Source organism: Scyliorhinus torazame, chromosome 15 (genome assembly GCF_047496885.1).
Source record: "Scyliorhinus torazame isolate Kashiwa2021f chromosome 15, sScyTor2.1, whole genome shotgun sequence".
In the NCBI taxonomy this organism is placed as follows: Eukaryota; Metazoa; Chordata; class Chondrichthyes; order Carcharhiniformes; family Scyliorhinidae; genus Scyliorhinus; species Scyliorhinus torazame.
Genome location: NC_092721.1, coordinates 117,033,382 through 117,060,394, shown reverse-complemented (window position 1 = coordinate 117,060,394; position 27,013 = coordinate 117,033,382). Strand labels below are relative to the sequence as shown.

General features: G+C 47.7%; 1 protein-coding gene across 1 annotated transcript in view; it reads left to right on the top strand.

Moving 5' to 3' along the window:
• LOC140391764 (E3 ubiquitin-protein ligase RNF149-like) overlaps positions 1 to 27,013 on the top strand; it is an 81,381-nt gene that overhangs the window by 23,422 nt on the left and 30,946 nt on the right. Inside the window, exon 3 of the mRNA XM_072476612.1 lies at positions 25,155 to 25,405. Coding sequence (XP_072332713.1) covers positions 25,155 to 25,405 — 251 coding nt within the window. The remainder of the gene's footprint in view (positions 1 to 25,154; positions 25,406 to 27,013) is intronic.

Here is a 27,013-nt window from a genome sequence, read left to right as displayed (position 1 = left end):
GGTATTTTCCTGCTGACCAGTTATTTTGGTGAATGGGCTATAATCGCACTTTAATCCTTATCTTTTTGCATGTCAGCTGTTGTTCACAATTCACTGTATATGCATATTTCCCACTCAAACATGCACAACCTTCCTTTTGAGTGCTAAAACCCATTTGCCATTCCAAAGCCTATTGCCCATGTTGATATCTCTATTTTAACTCACTCAGCATCAATTAGTGTTTGTATAATGCCTTTAGCAAAATAAAATATCCCAAGGCATTTCACATAGACAGAGTGATAGTCAGAAGGGTTAGAGAGTGAATGAATGGTTGCCAACAAGGTCTGTGCGGATTAATTGAAAAACTGGAAGAGAGTAGCAAGGGTTTAATTCTGGATGACTGGAAGCTCTCCCACCAACTGAGGCGAGTGGGGATACATGGATCACCAAATTCAGATGGACTTAGAACTGGAGAAAATTGGACTTGGGTTATAAACCAATTTAGAAGTTTTGGGGGAGCTGAATAAGAAGGATTTGGTTTTTCCAATGTTTAATATAGGGAGCAGGTCCAATGAGGAAGAAGCAGTGTTGTAATGGAAATAAACATAAAGACTTTCTTGAACTTTTTTCCTCCTAGCCTGTTTAAAAAAAGGTGATCTATTCGCACCACTATGCCACCTAGTGAATTGCAGATGAGTTAGACTTATGCCATGATTTACAGCCAAGCAGACTATTATACAGCAAAAAAAAGCAAACAACTGGACAAAGTCTACTTAGAGTCTATTTAAAAAGTGAACTATGAACTGCAACAAACCTATCTCATGACTGAAATTGCAGCAACTTCTCCCAATAAAATCACTCCAGCAAAATGTGTGGAGGGTAGTTACGTAATACAATTGTATTTGCATAAAATCAATCCGTCACTTGCAACAAAGGCATGATTGATTGAGGAATTAACCAATCCACTTCATTTTTGCTGGAATAATGGTGTCACTGAACGCAGCCTTTTTAACATTTCCTGTCTTCAGGCCCTGTCCAACCAGCATTGTTTACTGGGGACGGGAGGTTTTGGTATAGTGGTAATATCACTGCACTAGTAATCCCAAGGCCCTGGCTAATATTTTGAGGACACGGATTCAAATCCCATTACAGCAGCTGGTGAAATTTAAATTCAATCTATAAATCTGGAAGAAAGAACAATGCAGCACAGGAACAGGCCCTTCAGCCCTCTACGCATGTACCGGTCACAACACCACCCTTGGCCAAAAGCCTCAGCACTTCCTAAAAGAACAAATATAAAGCTAGTCTCCGTAGCTTTCACTGATTATTTTGTAAAAACGCATCTGATTCACTAATGTCCTTTGGATAAGGAAATCTGTCAACATTGCATAGCCTAACTTTATCCTGACTCTTAGCTACCCTCTGAAATGGCGCGAAAGCCACTTAATTCAAGGGCAGTTAGGATTGGGCAATAAATGCAGGCCTTGTCAGTAGCTTCCATATCCCATAAAATAATTTTTTTCATGGTTGGTTTTGGTTTTACTTTTACTGACAAAGTATAAATTGCTAAATTCCAAGCTCATTGTCTACAGAGCTGCAGTGCTAACTGCCCTCTTCAGAGACACAGACAACATACAGCAGATACATAAAATCCTACAAATTCAGTGGCAGGATTAGCGCTCCAATATTAGGAACTTCTCTCAGGCCAACATCCCCAATATCAAAGTACTGGTTATGGTTAATCAGCTACCTTGGGAGTGGGGTCGTTTGGGGGGTGGGGGGGGGACGACGACATTGTCTGCATACCTGACACGACACCCAAAATAAACCCTCTACTCCAGGCTTTGTCATGGCAAGTGGGTATCAGAAGAGCAGACAAAATGCAGCAGCTCCAGCGGCTTGTGGGAATCTCTTGCTCGAGGCCATCCCAACTGGAGCAGAAGCATCCACAAAAGTGCCAACCATTACAAATGCATCTGACAGGCCCAGGTGGGGTAAAGTGCAAACAGCTGAAGGGGTGCACCAAAACCCAAGCATCCCATCCACCTGTCTCATCAAATGCTACCTGCCCCTCTTGTGGCGTAGAGTGTGTGGATCTAGCATTGGACATTTTTTCGTCACATCAGAATTCACAACCCCTGAGTGGAAGAAAGTCATCCTTGGTCCTGAGGGACTGCATGAGAGCAGACGATAAGTTGCTAATAAAAATAGAAAATGTGGAGAATAGTCAGCAACATCTGATAAGATAAGAACAGAGCTGATGTTTTAGATTGGTGACTTTTCGTCAGAACTGGGAAAAGTTAGAGATGCTACAGGTTGTAAGCATGTACAGAGGCAGAGAAAAATCAGGTGGCAAGGGGTTGGGAATAGCATTAGGGTAGCTCTGTAATCAGTGTGACATTATGTATAATGTCGAGCACATTAAGGGTTAATGTAATACTCTAACCGACCACTAGATGGAGCTGGGGAGCAGACCTATAAAAAGGAATGCCCCTCAGGCTTCTGGGAGAGTGTGTGAGGAGAGCTAGAGAGAATAGGAGCAGAGCAGAAAACAATTTAAGATAGAGTACACGAGACAGGTGTTAGTATAGTGTAAATTGTAGTTTAGTTTAATATTGCTTGTTTTAAGAATAGTGATCAAACTGTATAATAAGTAGTATGATAAATTTAGCTTTGTTTATTAGACGTGCCTTTTTCTTGTCTTTGTGTACACTATGAAATCCATCCTGAGTAATAGCAGCACAAATAACACCACAATCGGGTGGACTGCAGGAGTGGTTAAATGGCAAAAGAGATGATAGTGCAAGCAAAATGTGGTGGTAACGGGACAAGAAACAAAAGATGGTTCTACAGGAGCTGTAAATGATAATAGTACAATTGCCAAAAGCTGCTATCTGGAAAAATGGGGACAAATAAATATTGTTCTGTTTTGATTTTGTATAAATGGATTCTACCAACAATGTTAAATGTGAATGTTCTACTATTGATACAATAAAATGATTTATTCCCATATTTGTATATGTTAAGTTTTTTTGTGTTTGACTTGTGATTTGAATTGGACTTTATACAATTGGAATTTAATGTAGATTCTGTTGTAGCATTTTTTTTCACATGATGCTTGGAAAGTAAAACATTCAAAAATAACTAACCATCTCAAACAAAAGACTAGAATACAATTCATTTACATTGAAATATATTGATAGTCATAACAAAAAGCAAACTTTATTGACTTGGTGCATCACCTAATCGCAACAAGACATCTTGGATACACCCCCATTCTTATGTATTGGTTGTAATTGATTATGCCATTAACAGCCTGATGGGCAGCTGGGATGTGTGTCGAACAAAAGTGATGTGCAGAATTGACTGCTGGACTGACCACCATCCTATAATTTCAAATTAAGCATCAAAATCCACCTCCCTTGATGCCCTAGGGCATGTAGGTCCAGGAGCATCTCAGTGTCGTGAAGTTCAAATAAGCAGTTGTGAATGAATCACTCTCAGAAAATTGATTAACACACCATCCACCATCTTCAGTGTTCACTCCCTCCAGCACTGAAGCACAGTGTGTACCATCTACAAAATGCACTGAGCAATTCACCAAGGCTTTTTTGACAGCACTTTCCAAACCTCTGCCAGCGCCTAGAAGGATAAGGGCAGCAGATGCATGGGAACACCACAACATGGAAGACCCCCTCCAAGTCGCACACCATGCTGACTTGAAACTATATTGCTGTTCCTTCATTATCGTTTGGCCAAAATCCTGGAACTCCCTTCCTATTAATGCTGTGGGTGTACCTACATCACATGGATTGCCGCGGACCAAGAAGGTAGTTCACCACCTCCGAGGCAATTAAGGATTGGCAATAAATGCTGGCTGAGCCAGTGACGCCCACACCCTATGAAAGAATAAAAAATCAATTTGAGAATCATCTGTGTACAGCAAAAATGGACGTTTGCTGTGCGAGGGTAACTGGACAACCCTGATAGATATCATGTACTCCACTGCTCTAATGGCCCTTAGTGGGCGGCACGGTAGCACAGTGGTTAGCACTGTTGCTTTGCAACGCCAGGGACCCGGGTTCGATTCCCATTTTGGGTCACTTTTGTGAGGGCCACGAAGAATCCAGCACGAGTTGAAGGATAGAAAGAAATAACATTTATTTACAATAACATATATACAACAGCAGCAGCAACTCCTTGCTATTCACTCTCCTCTAGCTGGTTCCAAACTGGCCAGCTTTATTTATGCAGGGAATCTGCTAATGATTTCTCCGCCCCACTCATTGGGGAGCCTCATATTCCCAAAGGATTATGGAATTGCCATTAGTCCTCAGCCAGCAGTAAGCAGACAGGTTACAACATCCCCCCCCCCCCCAAAGTCCAAGGAATCCACTGAAGACCCTGGCGAAGGAGAACGGCGGACTCGTTTTGCCGCAGGCCGGACACCATTTGCACGAGGCACTGGATCGGGCGGCGTGTAACGAGACGGAGAACAGCGCTTCTGTGATGAACAGCGTAACTGTTGTACATCCATGGCTCGTGGGCCTGAGGATTCCCCCTCTGTGGCATTCTGTGTCTCCATTTCGGAGTCGGAGTCCGCTGCCTCCGTCATCTCGGCGTCTCTATCTCCACGCGGTTCTGCAATGACCTGCGCAGGCTTTGAGTGCGGCACCAGAGGAAGATTGTGTGGAATACTTTCCACTGTGTCTGGTCTCTGTGGCTGTAGAAATGAACTCCGGGGGCGGGGAATCTTTGGAAGGAATGGTCTTCTGGAACGAACGTGGTCTACATGCTTGCGCTGGAGATGACGCTGGGCTTGCACCTGGTAAGAGCTAAGGCCCGTTTTGCGAAAGATTACGGCAGGGACGCACTGGGCACCACCAGCAAAATTCCGAACGAACACTGGGTCACCGGGCGCAAACAATCGGCCGATACCGAGAAAAACCATGTCCCTGCCGTTCTTGTGTGTGGCGTACTTTTGCGGCAATATCCGGGAAAACCATGCTAAGGCGGGTGCAAAGTCTCCGGCCCATTAGGAGTTCCGCGGGAGCTACCCCAGTCGTTGCATGCGGCGTGGTCCTATATGAAAACAAAAAACGAGCCAGTCTCGTGTCCATCGACCCAGAAGACTGCTTCTTTAGGCCACGTTTGAATGTCTGCACTGCGCGCTCCGCCATCCCATTTGAAGCCGGGTGGTATGGGGCGATGCGGATATGGCGTATTCCGTTCACCTTCATGTACCTCGCAAACTCCTCACTTGTGAACGGAGTGCCGTTATCCGTGACCAGCACCTCGGGGAGGCCATGCGTACTGAAAGACAAACGCATCTTCTCGATTGTTGCGCAGGATGCTGTGCCTACCATCTTATGCACCTCTAACCATTTAGACTGGGCATCGATTAATAGAAGAAACACGATCCTTGAAACGGGCCAGCGAAATCCGCATGCAAGCGCGCCCAAGGCCGCCCTGGCCATTCCCAGTGATTGTAGGGGCGCAGCCGGCGGAAGCTTCTGATGCTCCTGGCAAATGGAGCAGTTTTGGGCCACCTTCTCAATGTCGCGTCGAGGCCTGGCCACCAAACATAATTCCGGGCCAACATTTTCATTTTGGTCACACCCGGATGCCCATTGTGCAAGTATCTTGGTATTAGCTCCTGTCCTTTTTCCGGGACAATCACACACATCCCCCACAAGAGGATACCGTCTTCCACGCTAAATTCTGACAGCTGGGAGGAAAATGCCCGCAACTCGCCTGGGAGCTGTCTATGCTGCCCCCCATACAGGACTATGTGCCGAACCTTTGACAGGACTGGCTCCGTCTGGGTCCACTCAAGGATCTGTGATGCCATGACAGGCAAGGTGCCAATAAAATTTAGGGTTGCAACCACCTCACCGGTCGTGGGGGTCGACATGGGTCCGGTCGATAAAGGCAATCGGCTCAGTGCGTCGGCATTTGCTATCTGGGTTCCTGGTTGTGCTCCAGAGAATACTCTTGGACAGCGAGCAACAAAGCCCAGCGCTGGATCTGTGCGGAAGCAATGGGCGGTATTGGCTTATCGTCTCGGAAAGTCCCAGCACAGGCTTATGATCAGTCACGATAATGAAGTGGAGGCCATACACGTACTGGTGGAAGCGTTTCACCGCAAAGACCACCACCAGGCCCTCCTTCTCGATCTGCGTGTATTTCTTTTCCGCTGCAGTCAATGTGCGGGAGGCGAAAGCTATCGACCGCTCGGCCCCATTCTCCATCTTGTGGGACAGATCGGCCCCAATACCATCACATGTGATGAGCAAAAACTTTCCAGGATCATAGTGGGTTAGTAACCCAGATGACGACAATTGTTGTTTTACCTGCCGGAAAGCGGTTTCTTGCGGTTGACCCCAAACCCAGGTGTGATTCTTCTTTAGCAGAAGGTGCAACGGGGCCAGCGTAGTTGCCAGATTGGGGAGGAACTACCCGTAATAGTTTACGAGGCTGAGAAAAGAACGAAGAGTCAGTTGGGGCGGGGGCCTGTTGAATTGCGCGCACCTTCTCTGCGACGGGGTGCAAACATTTGCGGTCCACCCGATAACCCAGGTAGACTACTTAACCCAGGTAGACTACATCCTTCGCCTGAAAGACGCACTTTGTGCGACGTAAACTGACTCCAGCCTCTGAAAAGCGACAAAGGACAGCCTCCAAATTTTCCAATGTTCCTGCTCCGACATCCCTGTAATCAAAATGTCATCTAAGTAGACAGCAACACGCGGTAAACCTCTCAAAATGCCCTCCATGACGCATTGAAAAATAGCGCAGGCAGAGGATACTCCAAAAGGCAACCGTGTATATTCATACAGGCCCCGGTGTGTATGAATCGTTACATATGGCCGGGAGGCAGGGTCCAGCTCCAACTGTAGGTAGGCGTGACTCATCTCTAATTCCGCCTGCTAGCATCGCGTAGAGATCCTCTATGCAAGGCATTGGATATCGGTCGAGCCAGTAAGCCGTATTCACTAAGTTTATAGTCGCCGCACAAGCGAACTGTGGCATTTGGCTTCATTACAGGTACAATTGGTGCTGCCCAGTCAGCGAAAAGGACGGGCCTGATAATACCCAAAGTCTCCAAACAAGTGAGCTCCCCTTCTACCTTCTCGAGCAAGGCGTAAGGCACCGGGCGCGCCCGGAAATAGCGCAGTGTGGCTCCTGTTTTGATTTGGAAACGGGCTGTGGCCCCTTTTATTTTCCCCAAACCGGGCTGGAATACATCTGGGTACCGTCCTAGCACCTCAGTCAACCCTCCAGGAACTGTTTGGAGGATGTGCTGCCACCGCAGCCGCAAATGTCGCAACCAGTCCCGACCCAACAGGCTGGGCCCATGGCCGCGCACCACGATAAGTGGGAAACGCCCCTCTTGGCATCCATAAACAACAGGGGTCATCATAGTTCCTGCAATGTCCAATGGTTCTCCCGTATAGTTGGCCAACCTGGCCTGTGTGTCGGTCATTGTAAGGGTCTGTATACCCTGCTTGATGCGGTTGAATGTCCTCTGGGCGATCACGGAGACCGCTACGCCAGTGTCCAACTCCATTTCAAGCGTGTGACCATTGACCCGTACTGTCACCTTAATGGGGGCCACACGGGGAGCTGCCACACAATGCAGCTGCAGGCAGTCGTCCTCCGTCTCCACGTCCTCGGGAGTAGTATCCGCAGGTTCATCCAAATGGAAGGTACGGCCCCTGGGCTGGCCCCAGTTTCTGTCAGAACGATGGCCCCAGGACCGGCGTCCGCGACCGGGTCGGCGCCCACAAGTCTGACAAGGACATGGCTCCTCATTCATTGGTTCTGGAGAAGGCTCCCTTCGGGGAGGAATGTCCGACAGCCACTGGCGTCGATCCGGACGTCGCCTCGCCCAAGGTACCGCAGGGGTGCAGGGGGACGCTTTCGGGCGGAAGGGGTTGCGCCCCAAGGCATGCACCTCCATTCCCTGTAGCTCCTGCACTCCTCGTTCTGCACTCTCCCGGGACAAAACTATTTGAATGGCCTGCTGAAAAGTCAATGTTGGCTCAGCTAACAACTTTCTCTGGGTGGCCGCATTGTTAATACCGCCAACCAAACGGTTGCGTAACATTTCTGACAAGGTCTCACCATAGTCACAGTACTCCGCAATCCTGCGTAGCCTGGATAGAAAACGGCAAGGGATTCTCCTCGGGTCCATTCAGCGGTATTAAACCGGTAATGCTGGACTATCGTGGACAGAGTTGGGTTAAAATGTTGCCCCACTAAGTTCACAAGTTCATCAAACGTTTTTGTGTCCGGCTCAGCTGAGTACATAAGGCTCCTAATCACCCCAAACGTATGCAGGCCGCAGGAGGTGAGGAATATGACCACCTGGCACTCGTTTTCGGTGATGTTGTTTGCCCGGAAATAGTAATGCATCCGTTGTGCGTACTGGTTCCAGCTTTCCAGCGCAGCATCAAAAACGTTCATACGTCCATGGTGTAATAGAAAACAACTTCCAACCTGTATCCAACAAAAATCCAGTGAGGTGGCTTCAGCAGTGTAGACAGCTATTCACTTTAACCCTCGTCGCCAGTTTTGTGAGGGCCACGAAGAATCCAGCACGAGTTGAAGGATAGAAAGAAATAACATTTATTTACAATAACATATATATATACAACAGCAGCAGCAACTCCTTGCTGTTCACTCTCCTCTAGCTGGTTCCAAACTGGCCAGCTTTATTTATGCAGGGAATCTGCTAATGATTCTCTTCTCTCTTCCCCCCCCCCCCCTCATTGGGGAAGCTCATACTCCCAAAAGATTGTGGGATTGCCATTAGTCCCCAACCAGTGGTAAGCAGGCAGGTTATAACAGTCGCTGTCTGTGCGGAGTCTGCAACTTCTCCCCGTGTCTGCGTGGGTTTCCTCTGGGCGCTCCAGTTTCCTCCCACAAGTCCCAAAAGATGTGCTGTTAGGTAAATTCTCCCTCCGTGTACCCGATTCTCCCTCAGTGTACCCGAACAGGTGCCGGAGTGTGGCGACTAGGGGCTTTTCACAGTAACTTCATTGCAATGATGATGTAAGCCTACTTGTGACAACAATAAGGATTATTATTATAGCTGTGCCTCTCATAAATATCAAGATAAGTTTCATGAAAATAATGAAAAAATTCAGAAACTACTGGAGAAGAAACATTGCCTCTACATGGTTCACCTCTGTGACAAGATGATGCCTACCAAGACTGTCCAGTGCAAGTTCAGAGAGATGCAAAAACACTGGCTGGACAGGAAGAAGACCAATTTCAGTCATATGCAGACCACAGAGGGTGGTAGAGATGCTATGATCCTCTGAAATCTGCTACAGGCCTCAGTTAACTGGTTCATCACCAATACTTGGTGCAAATGGGTCATCATTGCTCACAAAGCCCAAATTCTTGAAAGAAAAGCAGAACACTTTAACCACATCCTTAATCAACCTTCATCCATCAATGAAAAGGCAATCAACAGACTGCGACAGGTTGCCATCAACTATTCTGTTGATGACTTGAAATAACAAATACAATCAAACTCCTGCTTAGTGGCAAAGCTCCAGGGTCTGATGCTATCCCAGCTGAGGTCTACAAAGCTGGACATCAATTCATGATCAAGAAACTCTTTTTCAGTCTATGTTGTTGCTAACTTTTGGTTGGTTCAATTGGCTCTGTTTTATAACCTTTGCACTTGAGTCGCCAGGTATCTTTATGATACCGCCACGAGGTTCAAGTTCAAGTAATGATCAATGACTCAATACACCGATTAGTAAGATTCAAATCAAAGCACATTTATTATACACCGTAATCGCTACTCATGCACAAATTCTACGTCTACGCTACTTCTATGACTAACAGGCCTATACTTAGCTTTGGACTGGCCCACCAGGTCAGGGGAACAAATGGCCTTTCGTTCGGGTTCTGAGTCTGCGGGATTCGAAGTTGGTACAGATTGGTAGCTGGGAGCGCCAATCTCGTAGCGAGCGTTGACTTAAGACTTACTGGATCTCGGCTGCAATTGAAGCGGTCACGGTCAAGGTTGGTTTGCGTTGCTGTGTGACCCGGTCAAGAAGAACGATTTGAACTTGGGGGCTTAACTTTATAGTCCCCAGGGGCTTCCCGCCTTTCGGGGTGGACCCTGTACCTGGTTCCAAGTGATTGGACTTCGTTCCAATCGCTTGGTTCGATTTCTCCAATACTGGAGCGGCTCCCTGATCGATGGCCGGTCTTGAGGTGTCCGTTAACCTCGTTTGTGTTGGCTCCTGCTGGCGCCAAGGAGTCTGGCTTGGCTTTGTATATCCCAAATGTTTCGATTGTACCTGGGGATCGCTCATTAGCTGTGGACGGGGTGTGGTATGCTGCGTCGAGCATGACGTGATGTGTGTGGTTAGTCTGTGTCCATATGCCTTCAGCTGGTTGATATGGAACCACGCAGTCTTTCCATTGGGGTACTTTATTTTGTAGACGGAAAGGCTTACTTTGTTCGCAATGGAGTACGGACCCGAGTACTTAGGTGACAGGAATGTGCTGGGGTTGTATACGGAGAGCGTGACTTGCTGTCCTACACTGAACTCAGTCGCATGCACTGTCTTATCGAAACTTGTGCCCAATTTAACTGCGGCTGCTAGCTGAGCCGTTTTAACATTCTCCACTAATTGTTTGACTGCGTTCTCGTGTGTGAGGGTCGTCACTTCGGGGCTGGTCAAGCCTGCGCCTAATAAAAATTCTGTGCCTTTCATGGGGCGTCCGGTCATGAGGGTGTGTGGGGTGTAACCTGTGGATGTGGAAACCGTATTTCGCAAAAACATCAGCGCAAAAGGGAGGACTGAGTCCCAAGTGGTGTTGTTTTGCTGGAACAGTTTTCTGAGGGTTGATTTTAGGGTCCGATTCATGCGCTCCACGATACCACTCGACGGGGTGGTATGCAATGTGGAATTTTTGGGTAATGCCAAATATCGTGAGGACGTTCTTCATGACACGTCCCGTAAAATGGGAACCTTGGTCGGATTCAATGCTGCGGGGGAGTCCCCATCTCGTAAAGATGTGGTGGGTGAGGATCTTGGCTGTGGTCTTTGCCGTGTTTGTTCTGGATGGGAATGCTTCCACCCATTTCGTAAACATGTCTATTACCATGAGTACATATTTATAACCATTCCTGCAAGGGGGCAATGGTCCTATATAATCAATCTGGAGGTTAGTCCAGGGGCAGTTAACGGGTCGGGTGTGACTGAGCTGAGCCTTTTTGGTGTATCTGTCTGGGTTGTTCTGGGCACAGATATGGCAATTCTCAATGTAGTGATTTACATCGTCCTTTAAACTCGACCACCAGTAGAGCTGCCTGAGGTGGGCTGTACAGCCTCCCCGAACAGGCGCCGGAATGTGGCGACTAGGGGCTTTTCACAGTAACTTAATTTGAAGCCTGCTTGTGCCAATAAGCGATTTTCGTTTCGTTTTGTAGTGGGATCGATTCCCTGATGTCCATGACTGTCATGGAACAAACAAATCAGTTGATTCCTGTCTTGTTCAGGAACCACATAAAGGGTGTCTTTTAACACCACACCGTCTGTTTAAATTGCTGGCTTTGAAAGCAGACCAAGGCAGGCCAGCAGCACGGGGCCAGCAGCACGGTTCGATTCCCGTAACAGCCTCCCCGAACAGGCGCCGGAATGTGGCGACTAGGGGCTTCTCACAGTAACTTCATTTGAAGCCTACTTGTGACAATAAGCAATTTTCATTTCATTTCATTTTCATGTGTGGTCAGTGTATTCTTAAATCTCTCGTAGGGTGCTGGATAGTTTCCTTTCAAAATCTCCCTGAGATTGCTGTCCTGCTTCTGGGCCTGCACTAAATCCTCGATCTTAGTCTGCGAGACCTGAACTGCATTCACTGGTGTGCTTTCGGGGGGTGTCCAAAAATATCCATGCCTGGAACCAGCTTTAGCCAGTGCATCGGCTTTTACATTTCCAGTGGGGGGGAGGAACGATGGTGACTTCGAACTTTGACTATCCCAAAAGTCCTGTTCTGTGCTCGCTCTAAAATGTGATTGGGCAATGGGGCTGAGGGGAGGGGTTTTCCGTCTGCGGAAACAAATCCTCTTGCTTTCAACAGGGATAGGAATTCCGTAAGGCTGTTGCAGACATAGAGGCTGTCCGAGTATATGTCTGCTGGGCTGGGGAAGGAATATGGGTGTTCCACTATGTGTGCGATGGCCGCAAGTTCTGCTGCCTGTGCGCCTAAGTGTCCTGGAAGTTTTATTGCTATTTCTTCTAGGACGCGTCCCTGCGCGTCCTCGACATAAATACCGCATCCTGTTATGCGCTTCCCTTCTAATATTGTGGAAGATCCAGCCACATATATCTTTATGGGTTTGCACGTGTCTGTGTGCTTGGGGCTCTGGGTTGAACTACCTATCTTTCTGGGGGGTGTTTTAGTAATAAAGGGGCCTGTATTGTGGTGTGGAGAGATAATTTCACATTCATGGGGGGTTCCGGGGTACTGTAAGTTGTCGGCTAAAAAAGTGGGTCTTTGTCCTTTTTACAGGGATGTCCCGTCCCTGCAAAAGAAGGGTCCATCTGGCTGCTCTTATCTGACTGACTGTACCATCCTTGAGTCGTCCGTCAAGTAAAGGTTGGGTGGGGGGGTGTTCTGTGAGGATTGCGATGGGGTTCAGTCCGGTTATGTACGTAAAATACTGTACTGCCCAAAAAACTGCGAGCAGGTGCCTTTCACAGGCTGAAAATCCCTGCTCCACAGAATCGGAAACTCTGGAGGCGTAAGCCACGGCCTTAACTGTTCGTGCCGTTCCAGAAGGAGCACGGCCGAAAGGGTGCGGTCTGTGCTTGCTACCTCTATCGCACAGGGGGAAAGCGGGTCGGGAACTTGTAATGCGGGGGCTACTTTGAGTGCTTGTTTCAAAGAGTCCACAGCATCCGTATGCTGCGGAAGCCACTCCCAGGGGCTCCCTTCTTTAGAAGGTCTGAGAGGGGCGCTGCCTTGCTGGCGAAACCGTCAATGTGGTTTCGGCAGTAGCCAACCAGTCCTAAAAACGACCGGAGGGCTGAAACGTTCTGGGGAAGGGGCAATTTAGCAATCGAGTCAGTCCTTTTGTGCTCGATCTCGCGTTTACCATGTGTGATAATTGTACCCAAATATATCACCTTATCTTCCAAAATCTGGGCCTTTTTGGGGTTAACTTTACAACCAATTGAATGTAAGAATTCCAGGAGTTCGGACAGAAGCTCAATGTGCTCTTCCTTGGTGTCTGTCTGCAGTAGTAGGTCGTCTACGTACTGGACCAGACATTCGGGGCGAGAAAATTTGGCTAAACCATTTGCCAGCTGTTGGTGGAAAATGGAGGAGGAGTTGTGGAATCCTTGTGGAAGGCATGTTCACGTGTACTGTTGGTTTTTAAAGTTGAAGACAAATTTGTACTGGCACGCCTTTGCCAATGGAATGGACCAGAATCCATTACTGATATCCAAAACCGTAAAGTATCGGGAATTGAGTCCCTGCTTGAGCATGGTCTCGGGACTTGTTGCTACTGTGGGGGCTGCTGCGGGGGTGACTTTGTTGAGTTCCCGGTAATCGATGGTCAGTCACCATGATCCATCGGGCTTTCTCACTGGCCAAATCGGGGCATTATTAGTGGAGGCTACTGATCTAAGTACGTCCTGCTCTAATAAGCTGTCGATTACTTTTGCGATTTCTCCCTCTGCCTCTTGGGGAAATCCATATTGTTTTTGGGGTCTAGGGTCAGGTCCTGTGATTTGTACTGAACCAGTCATCCGGCCACAGTCGTGCTTGTGGGTCACGAATGCTGTCCTGTTCCTTTGTAAAACTGCCCCAACCTGCTTGTCCGTGCTAAGTGTCGTCGGGTTAAACCAAAATTCGCCTACTGCGCTAAGTTTGTTGGCGTATTCACCTATTGTGAGCGTTGCGGGGGCTATTGCAGATTTTGCCATTTTCCAGACACATTGGTTGACTGGATGAAATGATAGGTTGTGGGAATTCATAAAATTGATTCCCAGAATGTGTTCTGCTGTGTGGGGCAGATCAATTAAAACTACGGGGTGCTTGGTGGTGATGTTGCCGATTTGAATGGGTACAGGGGCTGTGAAGTGTCCCTGCTGTGAGTGGCCTGTAAAGCCGCTGAGGGTGATAGTGGCTGTAGTGGGCCACGTGTCCTTTTGGAACATGGTGGAGGAATTTATTGTGGAGCGGGACCCTCCTGTGTCCCAGAGAAACTCGATGGGCTTTCCCCGTATTTTCGCTGCAACTACCGGTCGCCCGGACCTGTCCCAAAGGGTGTCGCAGACCCATCTGGGGGAGCCCGAACACCGTCAGTCCGTTCCGTTCAGGTCCGTCTGATCTGAACGGGTGCTCACACTATGTATGAGCTCTGTCTTATTCTTAAGAGTGCCCGTCTGCTGGGCTCTCTGTGGCTTTCGTGGGGCATTGCACTCTCTTGCAAAGTGTCCTAAATGTCCACAGTTGTAACACTCCTGTGACTTTGGTGGGGGGCTGTACTTGCCTTCATTTACCCATGCGGGATTCTGGTGTGTTTTAACGGCTTGTATGTCTGCTTCTGCCTGCTTTTCCTCGGGATTTTCAACTGCGGGTTTGTTTTGAACGGACTGCTCCCAGGTGCGGGACAATCTTTTTACGACCTATTTCTCGTTATGAGCCTCCTCTGAGGGATCATAATTCGCGCAAGCTTTTTGTCCTGTTTCTGTGGCATGGGAGATAAGGGTGCTTCTGCAAGGGTGCCTCCTCCTACATTCTGTGGGTCGGGAAGGGCTGCTACGACCGAAGGGTCTAGACTCAAAACTGTGAGCTTCACGTGCTCTCGCTCATCCAGGCCGTACATGGTCACCTGCTGCTTTACTCTGGCAAAGAAATGGTGGGGGTCTGAGGTGGGGAGGAACGGTGTGATCTTCTCGCACGCGTCCCGTAATTGGGTCACTGTTAAGGGGGTGGTGTACAGAAATTCTGTATCGTCTGATGTGGCTGTGCGGTGGGTGGTTACAAGGTTCATTGGAGCCTGAACTCTCTGCTCTGTGGAGGGTTGGGGCACTTTTCTCGTTTGGGGCTTTCCCTGCGCACATGTTCTCTGCGCTGTCTCATTCAACTCTTCCCAATCAGGGCCATCTTCCTCATCTAATTTTGCTCCAAAGGTTTCCTGGAATCCTTTTTGGACTGAAAGCAGCGATTGCAGCTCTGCAATCTGCTTCCGGCACTTTGCGTGGTCTAGTGAGCTTTGTCTTTGCTCCGTGGTGGCAGAATGGAGTGCTCTTAACGCTGCCTTCAGGTCACTACACTGCCTCTGCAATGCTTCTACCTGCTTCTCGGTTTCTCCTCGTACCAGGACTGCACGTTGCGTGTCCTGATAGGCCTTTTCATACTGGGACTGGAAGCTACTTAAGTGCGCCAGACAAGACTGGTGTGCCACCACTTGGCATCATCCACCTCTCCATCTTTTGCTGCCAACTTCCTCCTTAATTCTATGTTCTCTCTTTCTACCTCACTAACATCGACCTTGCTCATTCGATGTATGCCTTCTATCCCTTTCCGGAGGGTCCTAACGACCTCCTCTGTGCCTCGCAATTGTGCCAAGCAGGACACGATTGCCATCGGCTTGCGAGCTTTCCCTCAGCTCTTCCTGTGAATCTCACTCAGGTTCTCCGACCAAGTATGTCCTGTACTCCCGGGACCTGTTTCCTCGTTGTTACAGAATTCGCTCCAAAGGGGCCATCCTTTCCCTTTGAGGTACTTCCTGATTTCTTCCTCCCATACGGGACATTGTCCTACTCTACTGCTGCTGGTCGCTGCGACCGCAAATTCTTCTGGGTTCATGAGGGCCTGCATTGCCATCTTTCTTATCCGAATGCTTCTTTTAAATTTGGAACGGGGAACTAAGGTGGTGCTGTAAATACGGGTACGGCTTTCGCTAATTTCCGAAATACAAACTCCCGACAGTGTTGTCGCAATAAAAAATCTATCCGTTTATCTTATAGCCCTGTTAGTTACGCATGCATACACACACTTCCGAATTATGAGGATTGATCAGAACTGCTTGAACACTTGTGGTTTTCTGTTCCCAATTGGATCTCTAATTCAAATTTTTGGGTTCTCCCGGCGTGGTTAAGCCACTTCTAGTTCGGGTCCCGTCACGATGTCGCCACTAATATGTTGCTAACTTTTGGTTGGTTCAATTGGCTCTGTTTATAATCTTTGCTCTCGAGTCGCCAGGTATCTTTATGATACCGCCACGAGGTTCAAATTCAAGCAATGATCAATGACTCAATACACTGATTAGTAAGATTTAAATCAAAGCACATTTATTATGCACAGTAATCGCTACTCATGCACAAATTCTACGTCTACGCTACTTCTACGGCCTATACATAGCTTCGGACTGGCCCACCAGGTCAGGGGAACAAATGACCTTTCGTTCGGGTTCTGAGTCTGCGGGATTCAAAGTTGGTACGGATTGGTAGCTGGGAGCGCCTATCTCGTAGCGAGCGTTGACTAAAGACTTACTGGATCTCGGCGGCAGTTGAACCGGTCACGGTCAAGGTTGGTTTGAGTTGCTGTGTGACCCGGTCAAGAAGAACGATTTGAACTTGGCGGCTTAACTTTATAGTCCCCAGGGGCTTCCCGCCTTTCGGGGTGGACCCTGTACCTGGTTCCAAGTGATTGGACTTCGTTCCAATCGCTTGGTTCGATTTCTCCAATACTGGAACGGTTCCCTGATCGATGGGCGGCCTTGAGGTGTCCGTTAACCTCTTTTGTGTTGGCTCCTGCTGGCGCCGGGGAGTCTGGCTTAGCTTTGTCTGTCCCAAATGTTGCGATTGTTCCCGGGGATTTCTTATTAGTATGTAGATGGCTGCTATATTATTATGCAGATGGCTGCTTGTATCGATGCTGCCTGGGCTTTTGCAGAGTTTAATACACAGTAACTCGCACCTGCTGGTTTCTGCCTGTGTTGGCTGAATTTCCCTTCAGCCTTTGCTGTTCTCCATTTTAAATCGGCAGTTGGCCAACCCAGGTGGCTACAATGTCTAGGCAAAGATCCATCTGCAAAAAAAAACAATGTCTCAATTTTCCACCTGTGCAAGCGGAAAGGAACTCTCAAATCATGCGGCACTCGTAGAAGAATCTCATTCTTTTCCATTGCCGGCAAAATCTTCACCAGACTCCTTAATCACTTAACATGGTCAATCCACCCAACCTGCACACTTTTGGACTGTGGGAGGAAACCCACATAGACATGGGGAGAATATGCAAACTCCACACAGTCACCCAAGGTCTGATTCGAACCTGGGTCCCTTGTGCTGTGAGGCAGCTGTGCTAACCACTGTACCATCGTGCTGACCATTATGAGCTTTCTGACGCTGGACAAAATTTGGGAAATAAGTTGGCAGGGGGCGGATTGTGGTCCCCTACATCAAGTGGCGGGAATATATTTTAATGTCATGCGTACTCTTTAAAATACATGGCTGAACTGTTGGATAGAGCTTGGATGGTGGCTGCTCCGGCAGGTCGGGGCATGGTTGTCCACGAGATAGTGGGCCGAGGTGGCTGTAAGAATGTTTTTGAGGGACAGGGGAATGGAGTTAGTTGACAGAGGGAGGGTCGATCTCTGCCAAAAGCAGTTCAAGTATGATTGAGGGAAGACCCAGTGTGATTGAAGGCAGGTCAATGGTAAGAATGTAAGGAGATTGGAGAGTAATGGAGAGCAGGTAAAGGGTGCTGGAGAGTGGGTCAAGGGTGTTGGAGAGTGGGTCAAGGGTGCTGGAGAGCAGGTAAAAGGTGCTGGAGAACAGGTAAAGAGTGCTGGAAAGTGGGTCAAGGATGATAGAGAGTGGGTCAAAGGTGATAGAGGGTTGGTGCAGATGATGGCTTGTAGCTCCATGGATCCAGGTGTGGTAGGTGTGTAGGTGCTGGCAGCATTTCAAGTTCAAAATCCTCCTCTCAAGACAGGCAGAATGAGGCTACCCTGCAATGAGTAGATGCTGTTTAAATGTGGCCTTCCGCCATGACGTAACGGTGGGGTTGGTGAGTTCATACTGCCTCAGTCTCACAATTGGCTGTACTCCTCGACTCTGCATTGCTAATTGGTTGGCCACTTTGCGTTTGAGTGTGTCCAACTGTCCTGCCCCATGTGGAAGTCCTGCTGCCTTCCAGTGCCACTGTCTGGATGCTCACCATTGCAACAAGATTATACTTGTGGTGGAGGGAAGGAAATCTGGAAAATTTCTCCTTGGGCAATCATAGCTAGTCCAGGAAACTCTGCCTCTGATCAGTGTTGGGACAAGCTAACCTTTGCTTCAGCTGCAAACAGGTTTCCTCTCCAGATCTTGAGCCTCTTTAAAGAAAACATTTAGTGGGCGTGGTTTACACCATCACTCTGGTAGGGCGGTGCCTGTTAGAGCCGACAACTGGCTCCACAGTAAAGAGGCCCTGATCAGCACTGAAACATAATGCCCCCCCCCCCTCCCCATGTAAGACTCATCTATGGCACCAACCCCTATCGCCAGCATTAGCCCCCCTGCCAACAGTCATCACCAGCATTCTTCCCCCACACCACCAACAATTATTGCTGGCATTCCCCTTCCGCACCCGCCACTGCGGAAGTATCACTGGCATTCACTTCCACTACCTCCTCCTCCCCCCCGCCCTCAGTGCCGCCCTCCCCCCAAGCCCCAGTGCACATAAATGAACTCCCTCCCCCATGGGGCTCTTACTAGGTACAGCCCCAGCACAGGTTGCCATTGCCTTTGCATGATGAATGAGGTTTCAAGCACAGAATCTGGCGCAGGATCTTTGAAATCTTTACAGCACATTGTCCACTTGTTAAAGGAAATGTCAATTTGAAACTGTCCATGTTGAACGGAGTTTGCATGTTACAAGTTTGGAATATGACATGCCATTACTGGGCTTAAATACCTCGATATTTAATAGCCAGCTCTGAATATGTCACTTATGTGTGAGAACATGATATAAAATTCTTAATTTTAACATTGTCCCATTCCTCTTTTATAATTGCAAGACACAAGCTGGAAAATAAGTTTATAGAGTTGTCGATACACTATTCCTAACTCTGAGAATTGTAGAAGTTCTCTGAGATACTAATACACCACTGTGACACCTCAGATCAGTGTCATTTCCTTATCATTCTGAGCACTGACTTTTATACAACTGCACAAATAACTCTTTTATGAAATGAGGAACCAATCACTTGAAAGTGCAGGCATGTGAATTTGCCTGGGCTATACTTGCATTGTGAATATAAATTGTTATTGTCCTGCATTGACATGAACAATTGGCATTACCTTTGTATTGTTTTGAAAGCTCGATTGTGTTACAGTTTCTATGCAACGTGTTTATTGTTAACCTCATGGGATACTGTTTTGACCCTTGTCAAACTGCAGAGTATGCTAGAAAGCAGAGGCTTGTTTAGATTTTAGCGTTGCAGACCATGGATTTCAACCTTTCACCAATTTGATTGAACAGTTGAATCTGTACTGGTGGCAGTATTAATGTAAATCATATGTGCAATGTGCTACTTGCACTCATTCACAATTAGTGTGTGAACTTGGGTATTGGATCAGAAAATCTCTAAAGTGAGCTCTGACCCTACTCAATATTGGGATCAAACTTGGAATATTGTGCACAATTCTGGTCGCCACACTACCAGAAGGATGTGGAGGATTTGGAGAGGGTGCAGAGGAGGTTTACCAGGATGTTGCCTGGTCTGGAGGGTGTTAGCTAGGTGGAGAGGCTGAATAGGCTCGGATTGTTTTCATTAGAAAGACAGAGGTTGAGGGGTGACCAGATAGAGGTCTACAAGATTATGAGGGGCATGGATTGAGTGGATGGGCAGGCACCCTTTCCCAGGATGGAGGGGTCAGTCACCAGGGGGCATAGGTTTAAGGTCCGTGAGGCAAAGTTTAGAGGAAATGAGCGAGGCAGGTTTTTTACGCAGAGGGTGGTGCGTGCCTGGAACGCGTTGCCAGGGGAGGTTGTGGAAGCAGATACATTAACTGCTTTCAAAAGGCATCTTGACAAAAATATGGGTATAGAGGGATATGGCACAAGAAGTGCTGAGGGTTTTGGCAAAGGTTGGTATTCTGACCGGTACAGGCTTGGAGGGCCGAAAGGCCTGTTCCTGTGCGGTATTGTTCTCGGTTTTTTGTTCAAACCGACTATAATTTTGCAATCTCAATGCAGTCTTGGAAAAGGAGCTATTTGTTAACACTTGTGCAAGCTTGTTAAATTGCCTCAAATTATGCTGTTGTGGGTGAGACTTCCCCATTCCTTTTTCATCTTGATGAGTTGCAAAAGAATTGCTGACTGAAGGTTAAAAAATCATTTGCACATTTTGAAACTCACTTACTGGCCTTCGACAATGGATTGACTTATTTGGGCGTGAGCAAGAGAATGGATCTTTGTGTAATTCGTTTGCTTTTGTTTTTCACTTCCTTTTTTTAATTTTTCCAATTGAGGGGCAATTTAGCATGGCCAATCCACATACCCTGCACATCTTTGGGTTGTGGGGGTGAGACCCACGGAGAGAATGCGCAAATGACATGGACGGTGACCTGGGGCCAGAATTGAACCTGGGTCCTTGGTGCCGTGAGCCAGCAGTGCTAACCACTGTGCCACCTTTTTTTCACTTTCCACCATTGTGGAGAGCTCAACTCATAAGCTCCAGGAGATGGTAAGAAAGACATTCCCTTTGGAATTTGTCATACCTAAAGGAAAGTGCAGCAATAGGTCCACCTACATCTATGGTAGCTAACTGCACTTATTATTTTAACCATCTAAGTTTCCCCCAAGAAGAAATGGGAAAGCCACACCATCAGGAGTAATTTTAAGTCGGGTCAAGGAACATGTGGCAGGATCTTGCTTCAAGGGCTTCTCTTGGCCTTATTCTCTGCTTTCTCTTCCTCATCTTTATTGTCATTTTCATTGTCCCCTGCAGAGAATTTTCATGTCCTCCTCCTCCTCTTCCTCACCACCACAAGATCATCCTCTTCCTGAATTGCTGTTGGTAATAATAATAATCTTTATTGTCACAAGTAGGCTTGCATTAACACTGCAATGAAGTTACTGTGAAAAGCCCCTAGTCACCACATTCTGGCGCCTGTTCGGGTACACAGAGGGAGAATTCAGAATGTCTAAATTACCTAACAGCACATCTTTCGGGACTTGTGGGAGGAAACCGGAGCACCAGGAGGAAACCCACGCAGGCATGGGGAGAACGTGCAGACTCCACACAGACAGTGACTCAGCGGGGAATCAAACCTGGGACCCCGGAGCTGTGAAGCAACAGTGCTACCCACTGTGCTACCATACTGCCCTGCCCTGACTGTGGTAGTTCAGCAGAAAAGGAGTGCATAAATTTAAAATTGGTGCGCACACTTGATGGGATATAATGAGGCCGGTCTGATGTCCGCAGGGTTGTCATGCGAAGTGTGACTAGGTGTGCACCTAATCAGATGCCAATTACACTACCCCATCAATCTTGCCAACTCCATAACTCCAGTTGAGTAAGTGTAAAGTCACCAGAGTCCCAGATGACCATAGGCTGCTTTCCCCTTTGAGGGGGAAAGCTAACTGGTGGTGATTTAACCGGAGGATCAGCACACCTCAGGCGAGGGGCAAGGTTGAGAAGGTGGGCCTTCAGAATAACCTCAGCCGGTACAGGATTTGAACCCACACTGCTGGTCTCGCTCATGAACCAGCTGTCTAGCCAACTGAGCTAAACGTCTTGTGACACTGCTCTGTAGTCCAGGGGTGAGAAATGGCAGTTAGTACCACAGACAACCCTCTCCACTTGGCAGCTTCCTCCCTTTGGCAGTCAGTCTTTCCTTTTAATGCCTCTCATCCCAGAGTGTACATAGAACAGTACAGCACAGAACAGGCCCTTCGGCCCTCGATGTTGTGCCGAGCATTGTCCGAAACCAAGATCAAGCTATCCCACTCCCTGTAGAACATAGTACAGTACAGCACTGTGTCTGGTTTCTTGAAATGTTATGCATTTTTTGACCTCTTTGTAATGCTATGCTCCTTTTTGTGCCTTTGTCAGATCTTGCACTTGAAATTATGCTTTAAAAGTGCCACAAAATCTCATATGAGTCCACTCTGATATAGTTTTGAAAATTGGTTGATATTTTGGCAGCTTCCCCAGCCAGCTGCTTCAATTTTATTCCATTGTAGATTAATTTTTAAAAATTTACTTTAACTCCTATGTTGCATGGTAATTAGGTAGTTAGGTTCAGCCAGTGAAAGAAGACTATGTAAGTGAGCTGCCCTGACTGTTTATCAGATGGACACAACACGTCTGTTTTATAAATTTAAAGTGCCCAATTATTTTTTTCCAATTAAGGGCCAATTTAGCGTGGCCAATTCACCTACCCTGCACATCTTTGGGTTGTGGAGGTGAAACCCACGCAAACAAGGGGAGAATATGCAAACGTCACACAGACAGTGACCTGGGGCCGGGATTGAACCCGGGTCCTCTGCGCCGTGAGGCAACAGTGCTAACCACTGTGCCACCATGCAGCCTGGGCACAACACTATGCTTAATTGTTTGCAATATTTTTTGCTAAATCATTCTAATTAAATTGAAGGACATAAGCGCTAAGGAATGCATCATTTTTTTTTTAAAGTATATTTATCGAGGTTTACCATTTTAGAGATTAATGCAGCAAAGTTACAAAATAATACATCTCCATAAGTACGAAGAAGAAAAAAAGCAGCTTAACAGACATGAGTACAGAGTGGAACAGGAGAATGAAATCACAATCGGCTGGATACAATCAGTAGACAAAATTAGGCATTCATTTAGCCCCACCGCAGACCGAGGGATACACTGGATAAAGTCATGTAAACATGATCAAATGGTGCACTCCCTCCCACGCCCCACAGGCCCACATCACCTTGGAAAATTATGATGAGTCTCCCTTGCCATGGTCCGATGCGCAACAATGTCCATCTCCCTCGCGTCCAGCAACGCCAAAGATACCACCGACCCATCACAGCCTCCTCTCTTCAGATGTCAGACCCATCTTCATAGTTTCATAGAATTTGCAGTGCAGAAGGAGGCCATTCGGCCCATCGAGTCTGCACCGGCTCTTGGAAAGAGCACCCTACCCAAGGTCAACACCTCCACCCTATCCCCATAACCCAGTAACCCCACCCAACACTAAGGGCAATTTTGGCATCTACACCCATGAGAAGCTAAGAGCAGATTCATCCTTGCAAAAACAAAAACAAAATGCATGAAAAGCCCAGTCTTAAGCGGGAGTTACAGACATGCCACGCAACACAACTAAACTCCAATCCAGGCCTTAAGCCGAACCAAAATCATTCCAAATAAATGTAAAGAGAAGACTGGCAGCAACCGTTCAGATTACAATCAAACCGACAGGGTCTACCAGTGGGACAACCTCCTCAACAAGGAGAAGTAGAAGTCCACCAAGGGAACGGTAGCCAAATGTCCCTCCCATATTTTGAATGCACCCATGAAGAGAGAGAGACCCAAGCAGAGAGAAAGAAGGGAAAAAAAACCTCAACCACAAGGGAGAGTCAAAAGGAACCCAGTCTACCCCAGGATAAAGAAATCTGCCCAGGCCGTCGCAGGATAAAGACCTGGATTCTTAAATTCGATAACTTAAAAAGAAACAAAATAAATAATTAATGCCAAAAAAAAACCGTAACAGATTAGCTCTAACTGGGGAGCTAACCTCAATCTAATCAAGGACTGAACTAACCCTACCAACCCAACTACCCACATCTCTCCCTTGCCCCAGCCCCACTCATTCTCCCCAATAACCAAAAGGAGTGAAATTGTGCACAAATCACATTCCTCATAACTGCCTCAATATGATTCTGCTAGATCAGGATAATCAACAATACAGGCCATCATAATCACATTTTGCACCTACTTGCAAGAGAAAAGACAACAAATAATCAACAACTTGCTCAACAGGGAGCAACGTCCAGGAGTACAGAAGAACTGCAGGGAAATTTGCAGGATAAAGACATCTTCCATGTTGCCCAATTAAGATGAAGGATAAGGCAGGGTCAACGAGCACTCTTCAGGATCTTACGAGGATTCCACCAATTGAAGCACGAGACACCATCACTCTCACCATGCCATCTGTCCAACATGCAGGTGGTCCACAGCCTAGGCAGGGGGGAATGACTTGACCAGCTCGGTCACATCCAACCCCTCCTGGCAAGCATCGAGAACAGGGCAATAAAGGTCCAGTGATCGGTGGGCCAAACCAACCCCTGGCCTTGAAGGCAGGATACGGTGTGCTCCATCAAATCTGATGCACCCAGTCTCCAAATCAAGATTACCAAAGCATGGCAGCTAATTTTTGAATTCAATTGGGAACTCGCCTCCCACTTCTCGCCAGGGACAGGACTCGGGGCCATAGCCCGCCCGGCTCCCCTCTCCTAAACAAGACAGGCTGGACGACACACTATGCCACAAGGTTTCGACAACACAAGGACAAGCCCTCACCAGGGACAGTGCTCTTTCAAGTGCAAGAACCTTCTCAGCACTCTCCTAAAGGTACCCTGCAATTCTTCAAAGTGAGCCTTAATGACCTGCACCGCAGAGGCAAGATCCTCAGCCAAGACAACATCTTCGCTGGAGGCTGTCATCCAGATGCACGCAGCACCACCTAGCGAGAGGCACTCGGCAGCGACTGTGTCACTGCAAGCCGGGCTCCACCATGCCCATTCTGACTGCCTCAAACAAATAAGGATTTTAACGTCTCATCTCTGTTCTTCCTCACAGAACACCAATCAGATACTTCCAGGAACATAGCATATGCCATGTACCCCCAAAGAAAGACTTAACTCTGCCATGTACCCCCCAAAAAATGCTAAAATGATGTGTGCATCAGGATACAATGATGGATTAAAGGATGAGCAGAACCGGAGCTCTCAAAAAACACAATGCTCACGTCACGTGACCCACCCCAGAATGCATCATTTTTGATGGAAACGCTGCATAATTTCAATTCCGCCCATCTCTGTCTATTTTTAAATAGAATCCTTTGAATTGAGTCACTTTCAGTTACCCTAGCCTTGCCTCACATTTGGATATGCTTTGTTACCAATATTTGTTGTGTTTTCTTTGTTTTCAGGGACTGGAAATACTGTTGCAATCATGATCGGTAATTCAAAGGGAATGGAAATTCTGGAGTTAGTTCGTCGAGGTATCCCAGTGATCATGTCCATAACCGTTGGTACCCGTCATGTTCAAGAATGGATGAGCTCTCAGTCAGTAGTATTTGTAATTATTGCTTTCATAACAATGATGATCATCTCCCTGGCTTGGCTCATCTTCTACTACATTCAGAGATTCCTATATGCAGGATCACAGTTTTCAAACCAGGTAAATATTTACGAATGATAATTTTTAATATATATATTTTATTCCAAACATTATAAAATTCTTACATATAAAAGCTTAACTATATCATACAAACAGTTTGTCACTTTTACTTTAACAAAGTAATACCGGGACTTCCGGTGGCGACATGGTGTGAGTGGTTGCACATTTGGTAGCTCCCGTTCGTGGTGGACCTTTCCCCCCGATTTACGGTGGATTTGATCGACAAAACAAGGGACTGGTGAAGTAAAAGAGGAGGATTCCCCATCAGTGTATGGATTTGTGGACCAGAAGTGGTCTGAAAGGAAGAGAACTTTGGTCGAAGTTGGGAGCCGGCGACACAGGGTAATATGGTGGAAGGTCAGGGACCGATGCTGCCGGCCCAGTGGTCAATGGAGCAACAATGGAGCAAACCTTTCTCCATGAGAAATTTGCTCAGCAGACAAAAGAATATCTGGATCCGATAAAGGCGGGGATTGATCGTGTGGAGCAGAGATTGGAAACCCAGGGCCAGGCGATCTAGAAGGTGGAAGAGGCGGTGGCAGAGCACGACGATCAGCTGGCGGCGATGGCGTTGGAGTCGGGACTGTTAAAGGACCACCAGAAGAGGCTGCAAGATAAAGTGGCGGATCAGGAGAACAGATCACGTAGGCAGAACCTGAGGATCGTTGGTCTGCTGGAGGGCAGCGAGGGATCGGACGCAGGTACATATGTGGCACGTATGTTCAAGAAGCTGCTGGGGGCAGGTGCGTTTGCTCGGCCCTTGGAGGTGGACAGGGCACACAGGGTGCTTATAAGGAAGCTGCTGCAGAACGAAACGCCGAGGGCAATGGTGGTACGAATGCACCGGTTCCTAGATAAGGAACAGATCTTGAGGTGGGTCAGACAGATGAGGAGCTGTTTATGGGAAAGCAACGAGCTGCGTGTCTATCAGGGTGTTGGGGAGGGTTCCGGACCTGGATAAGCATAGGCTGATCATGGGGGGTCTTTAATACGGTTATAGATCCTCGAGTTCGAGGACAGGGAGGGTGCCAGCTGCGGCGAAGGAGCTAAAGGGGTTTAGGGAACAGATGGGAGTGGTGGATCCATGGAGATTAGGCTGACCGAGATCGAAGGAGTTTTCTTTTTTCTCCCATGTACAGAAAGTGTACTCCGGGATCACCTTTTCCGTCTTGGATAGGGCTTTCCTGGCGGGGTAGGTAGACGCCGAGTACTCGCCGATTGTAGTGTCAGATCATGCCCCACACCAGGTAGATTTACGGGTGAGCAAGGAGGGGGGCCAGCGCCCGCAGGGGAGATTGGATGTAGGACTGTTCGTGGATGAGGAGGTGTGGGTGAGGGAGGCCATCCAGAACTATGTGAAGATAAATAACACAGGAGGTTTCAGCAGAACAGTATGGAAGGAACTGAAGGCAGTAGTTAGGAGGGAGTTGATTTTGGTACGGGCTCATCGAGAGGAAATGGAACGGGTGGAAATGGACAGGCTGGTAGGGAGATTCTCCAGGGGGACAGGAGGTACTCGGAGGCCCCGGAGGCGGGCCTGTTGAAGGAATGGCAGACATTGCAGATGGAGTTTGATCTGACATCCACAGGGAAGGCGGTGGGGCAATT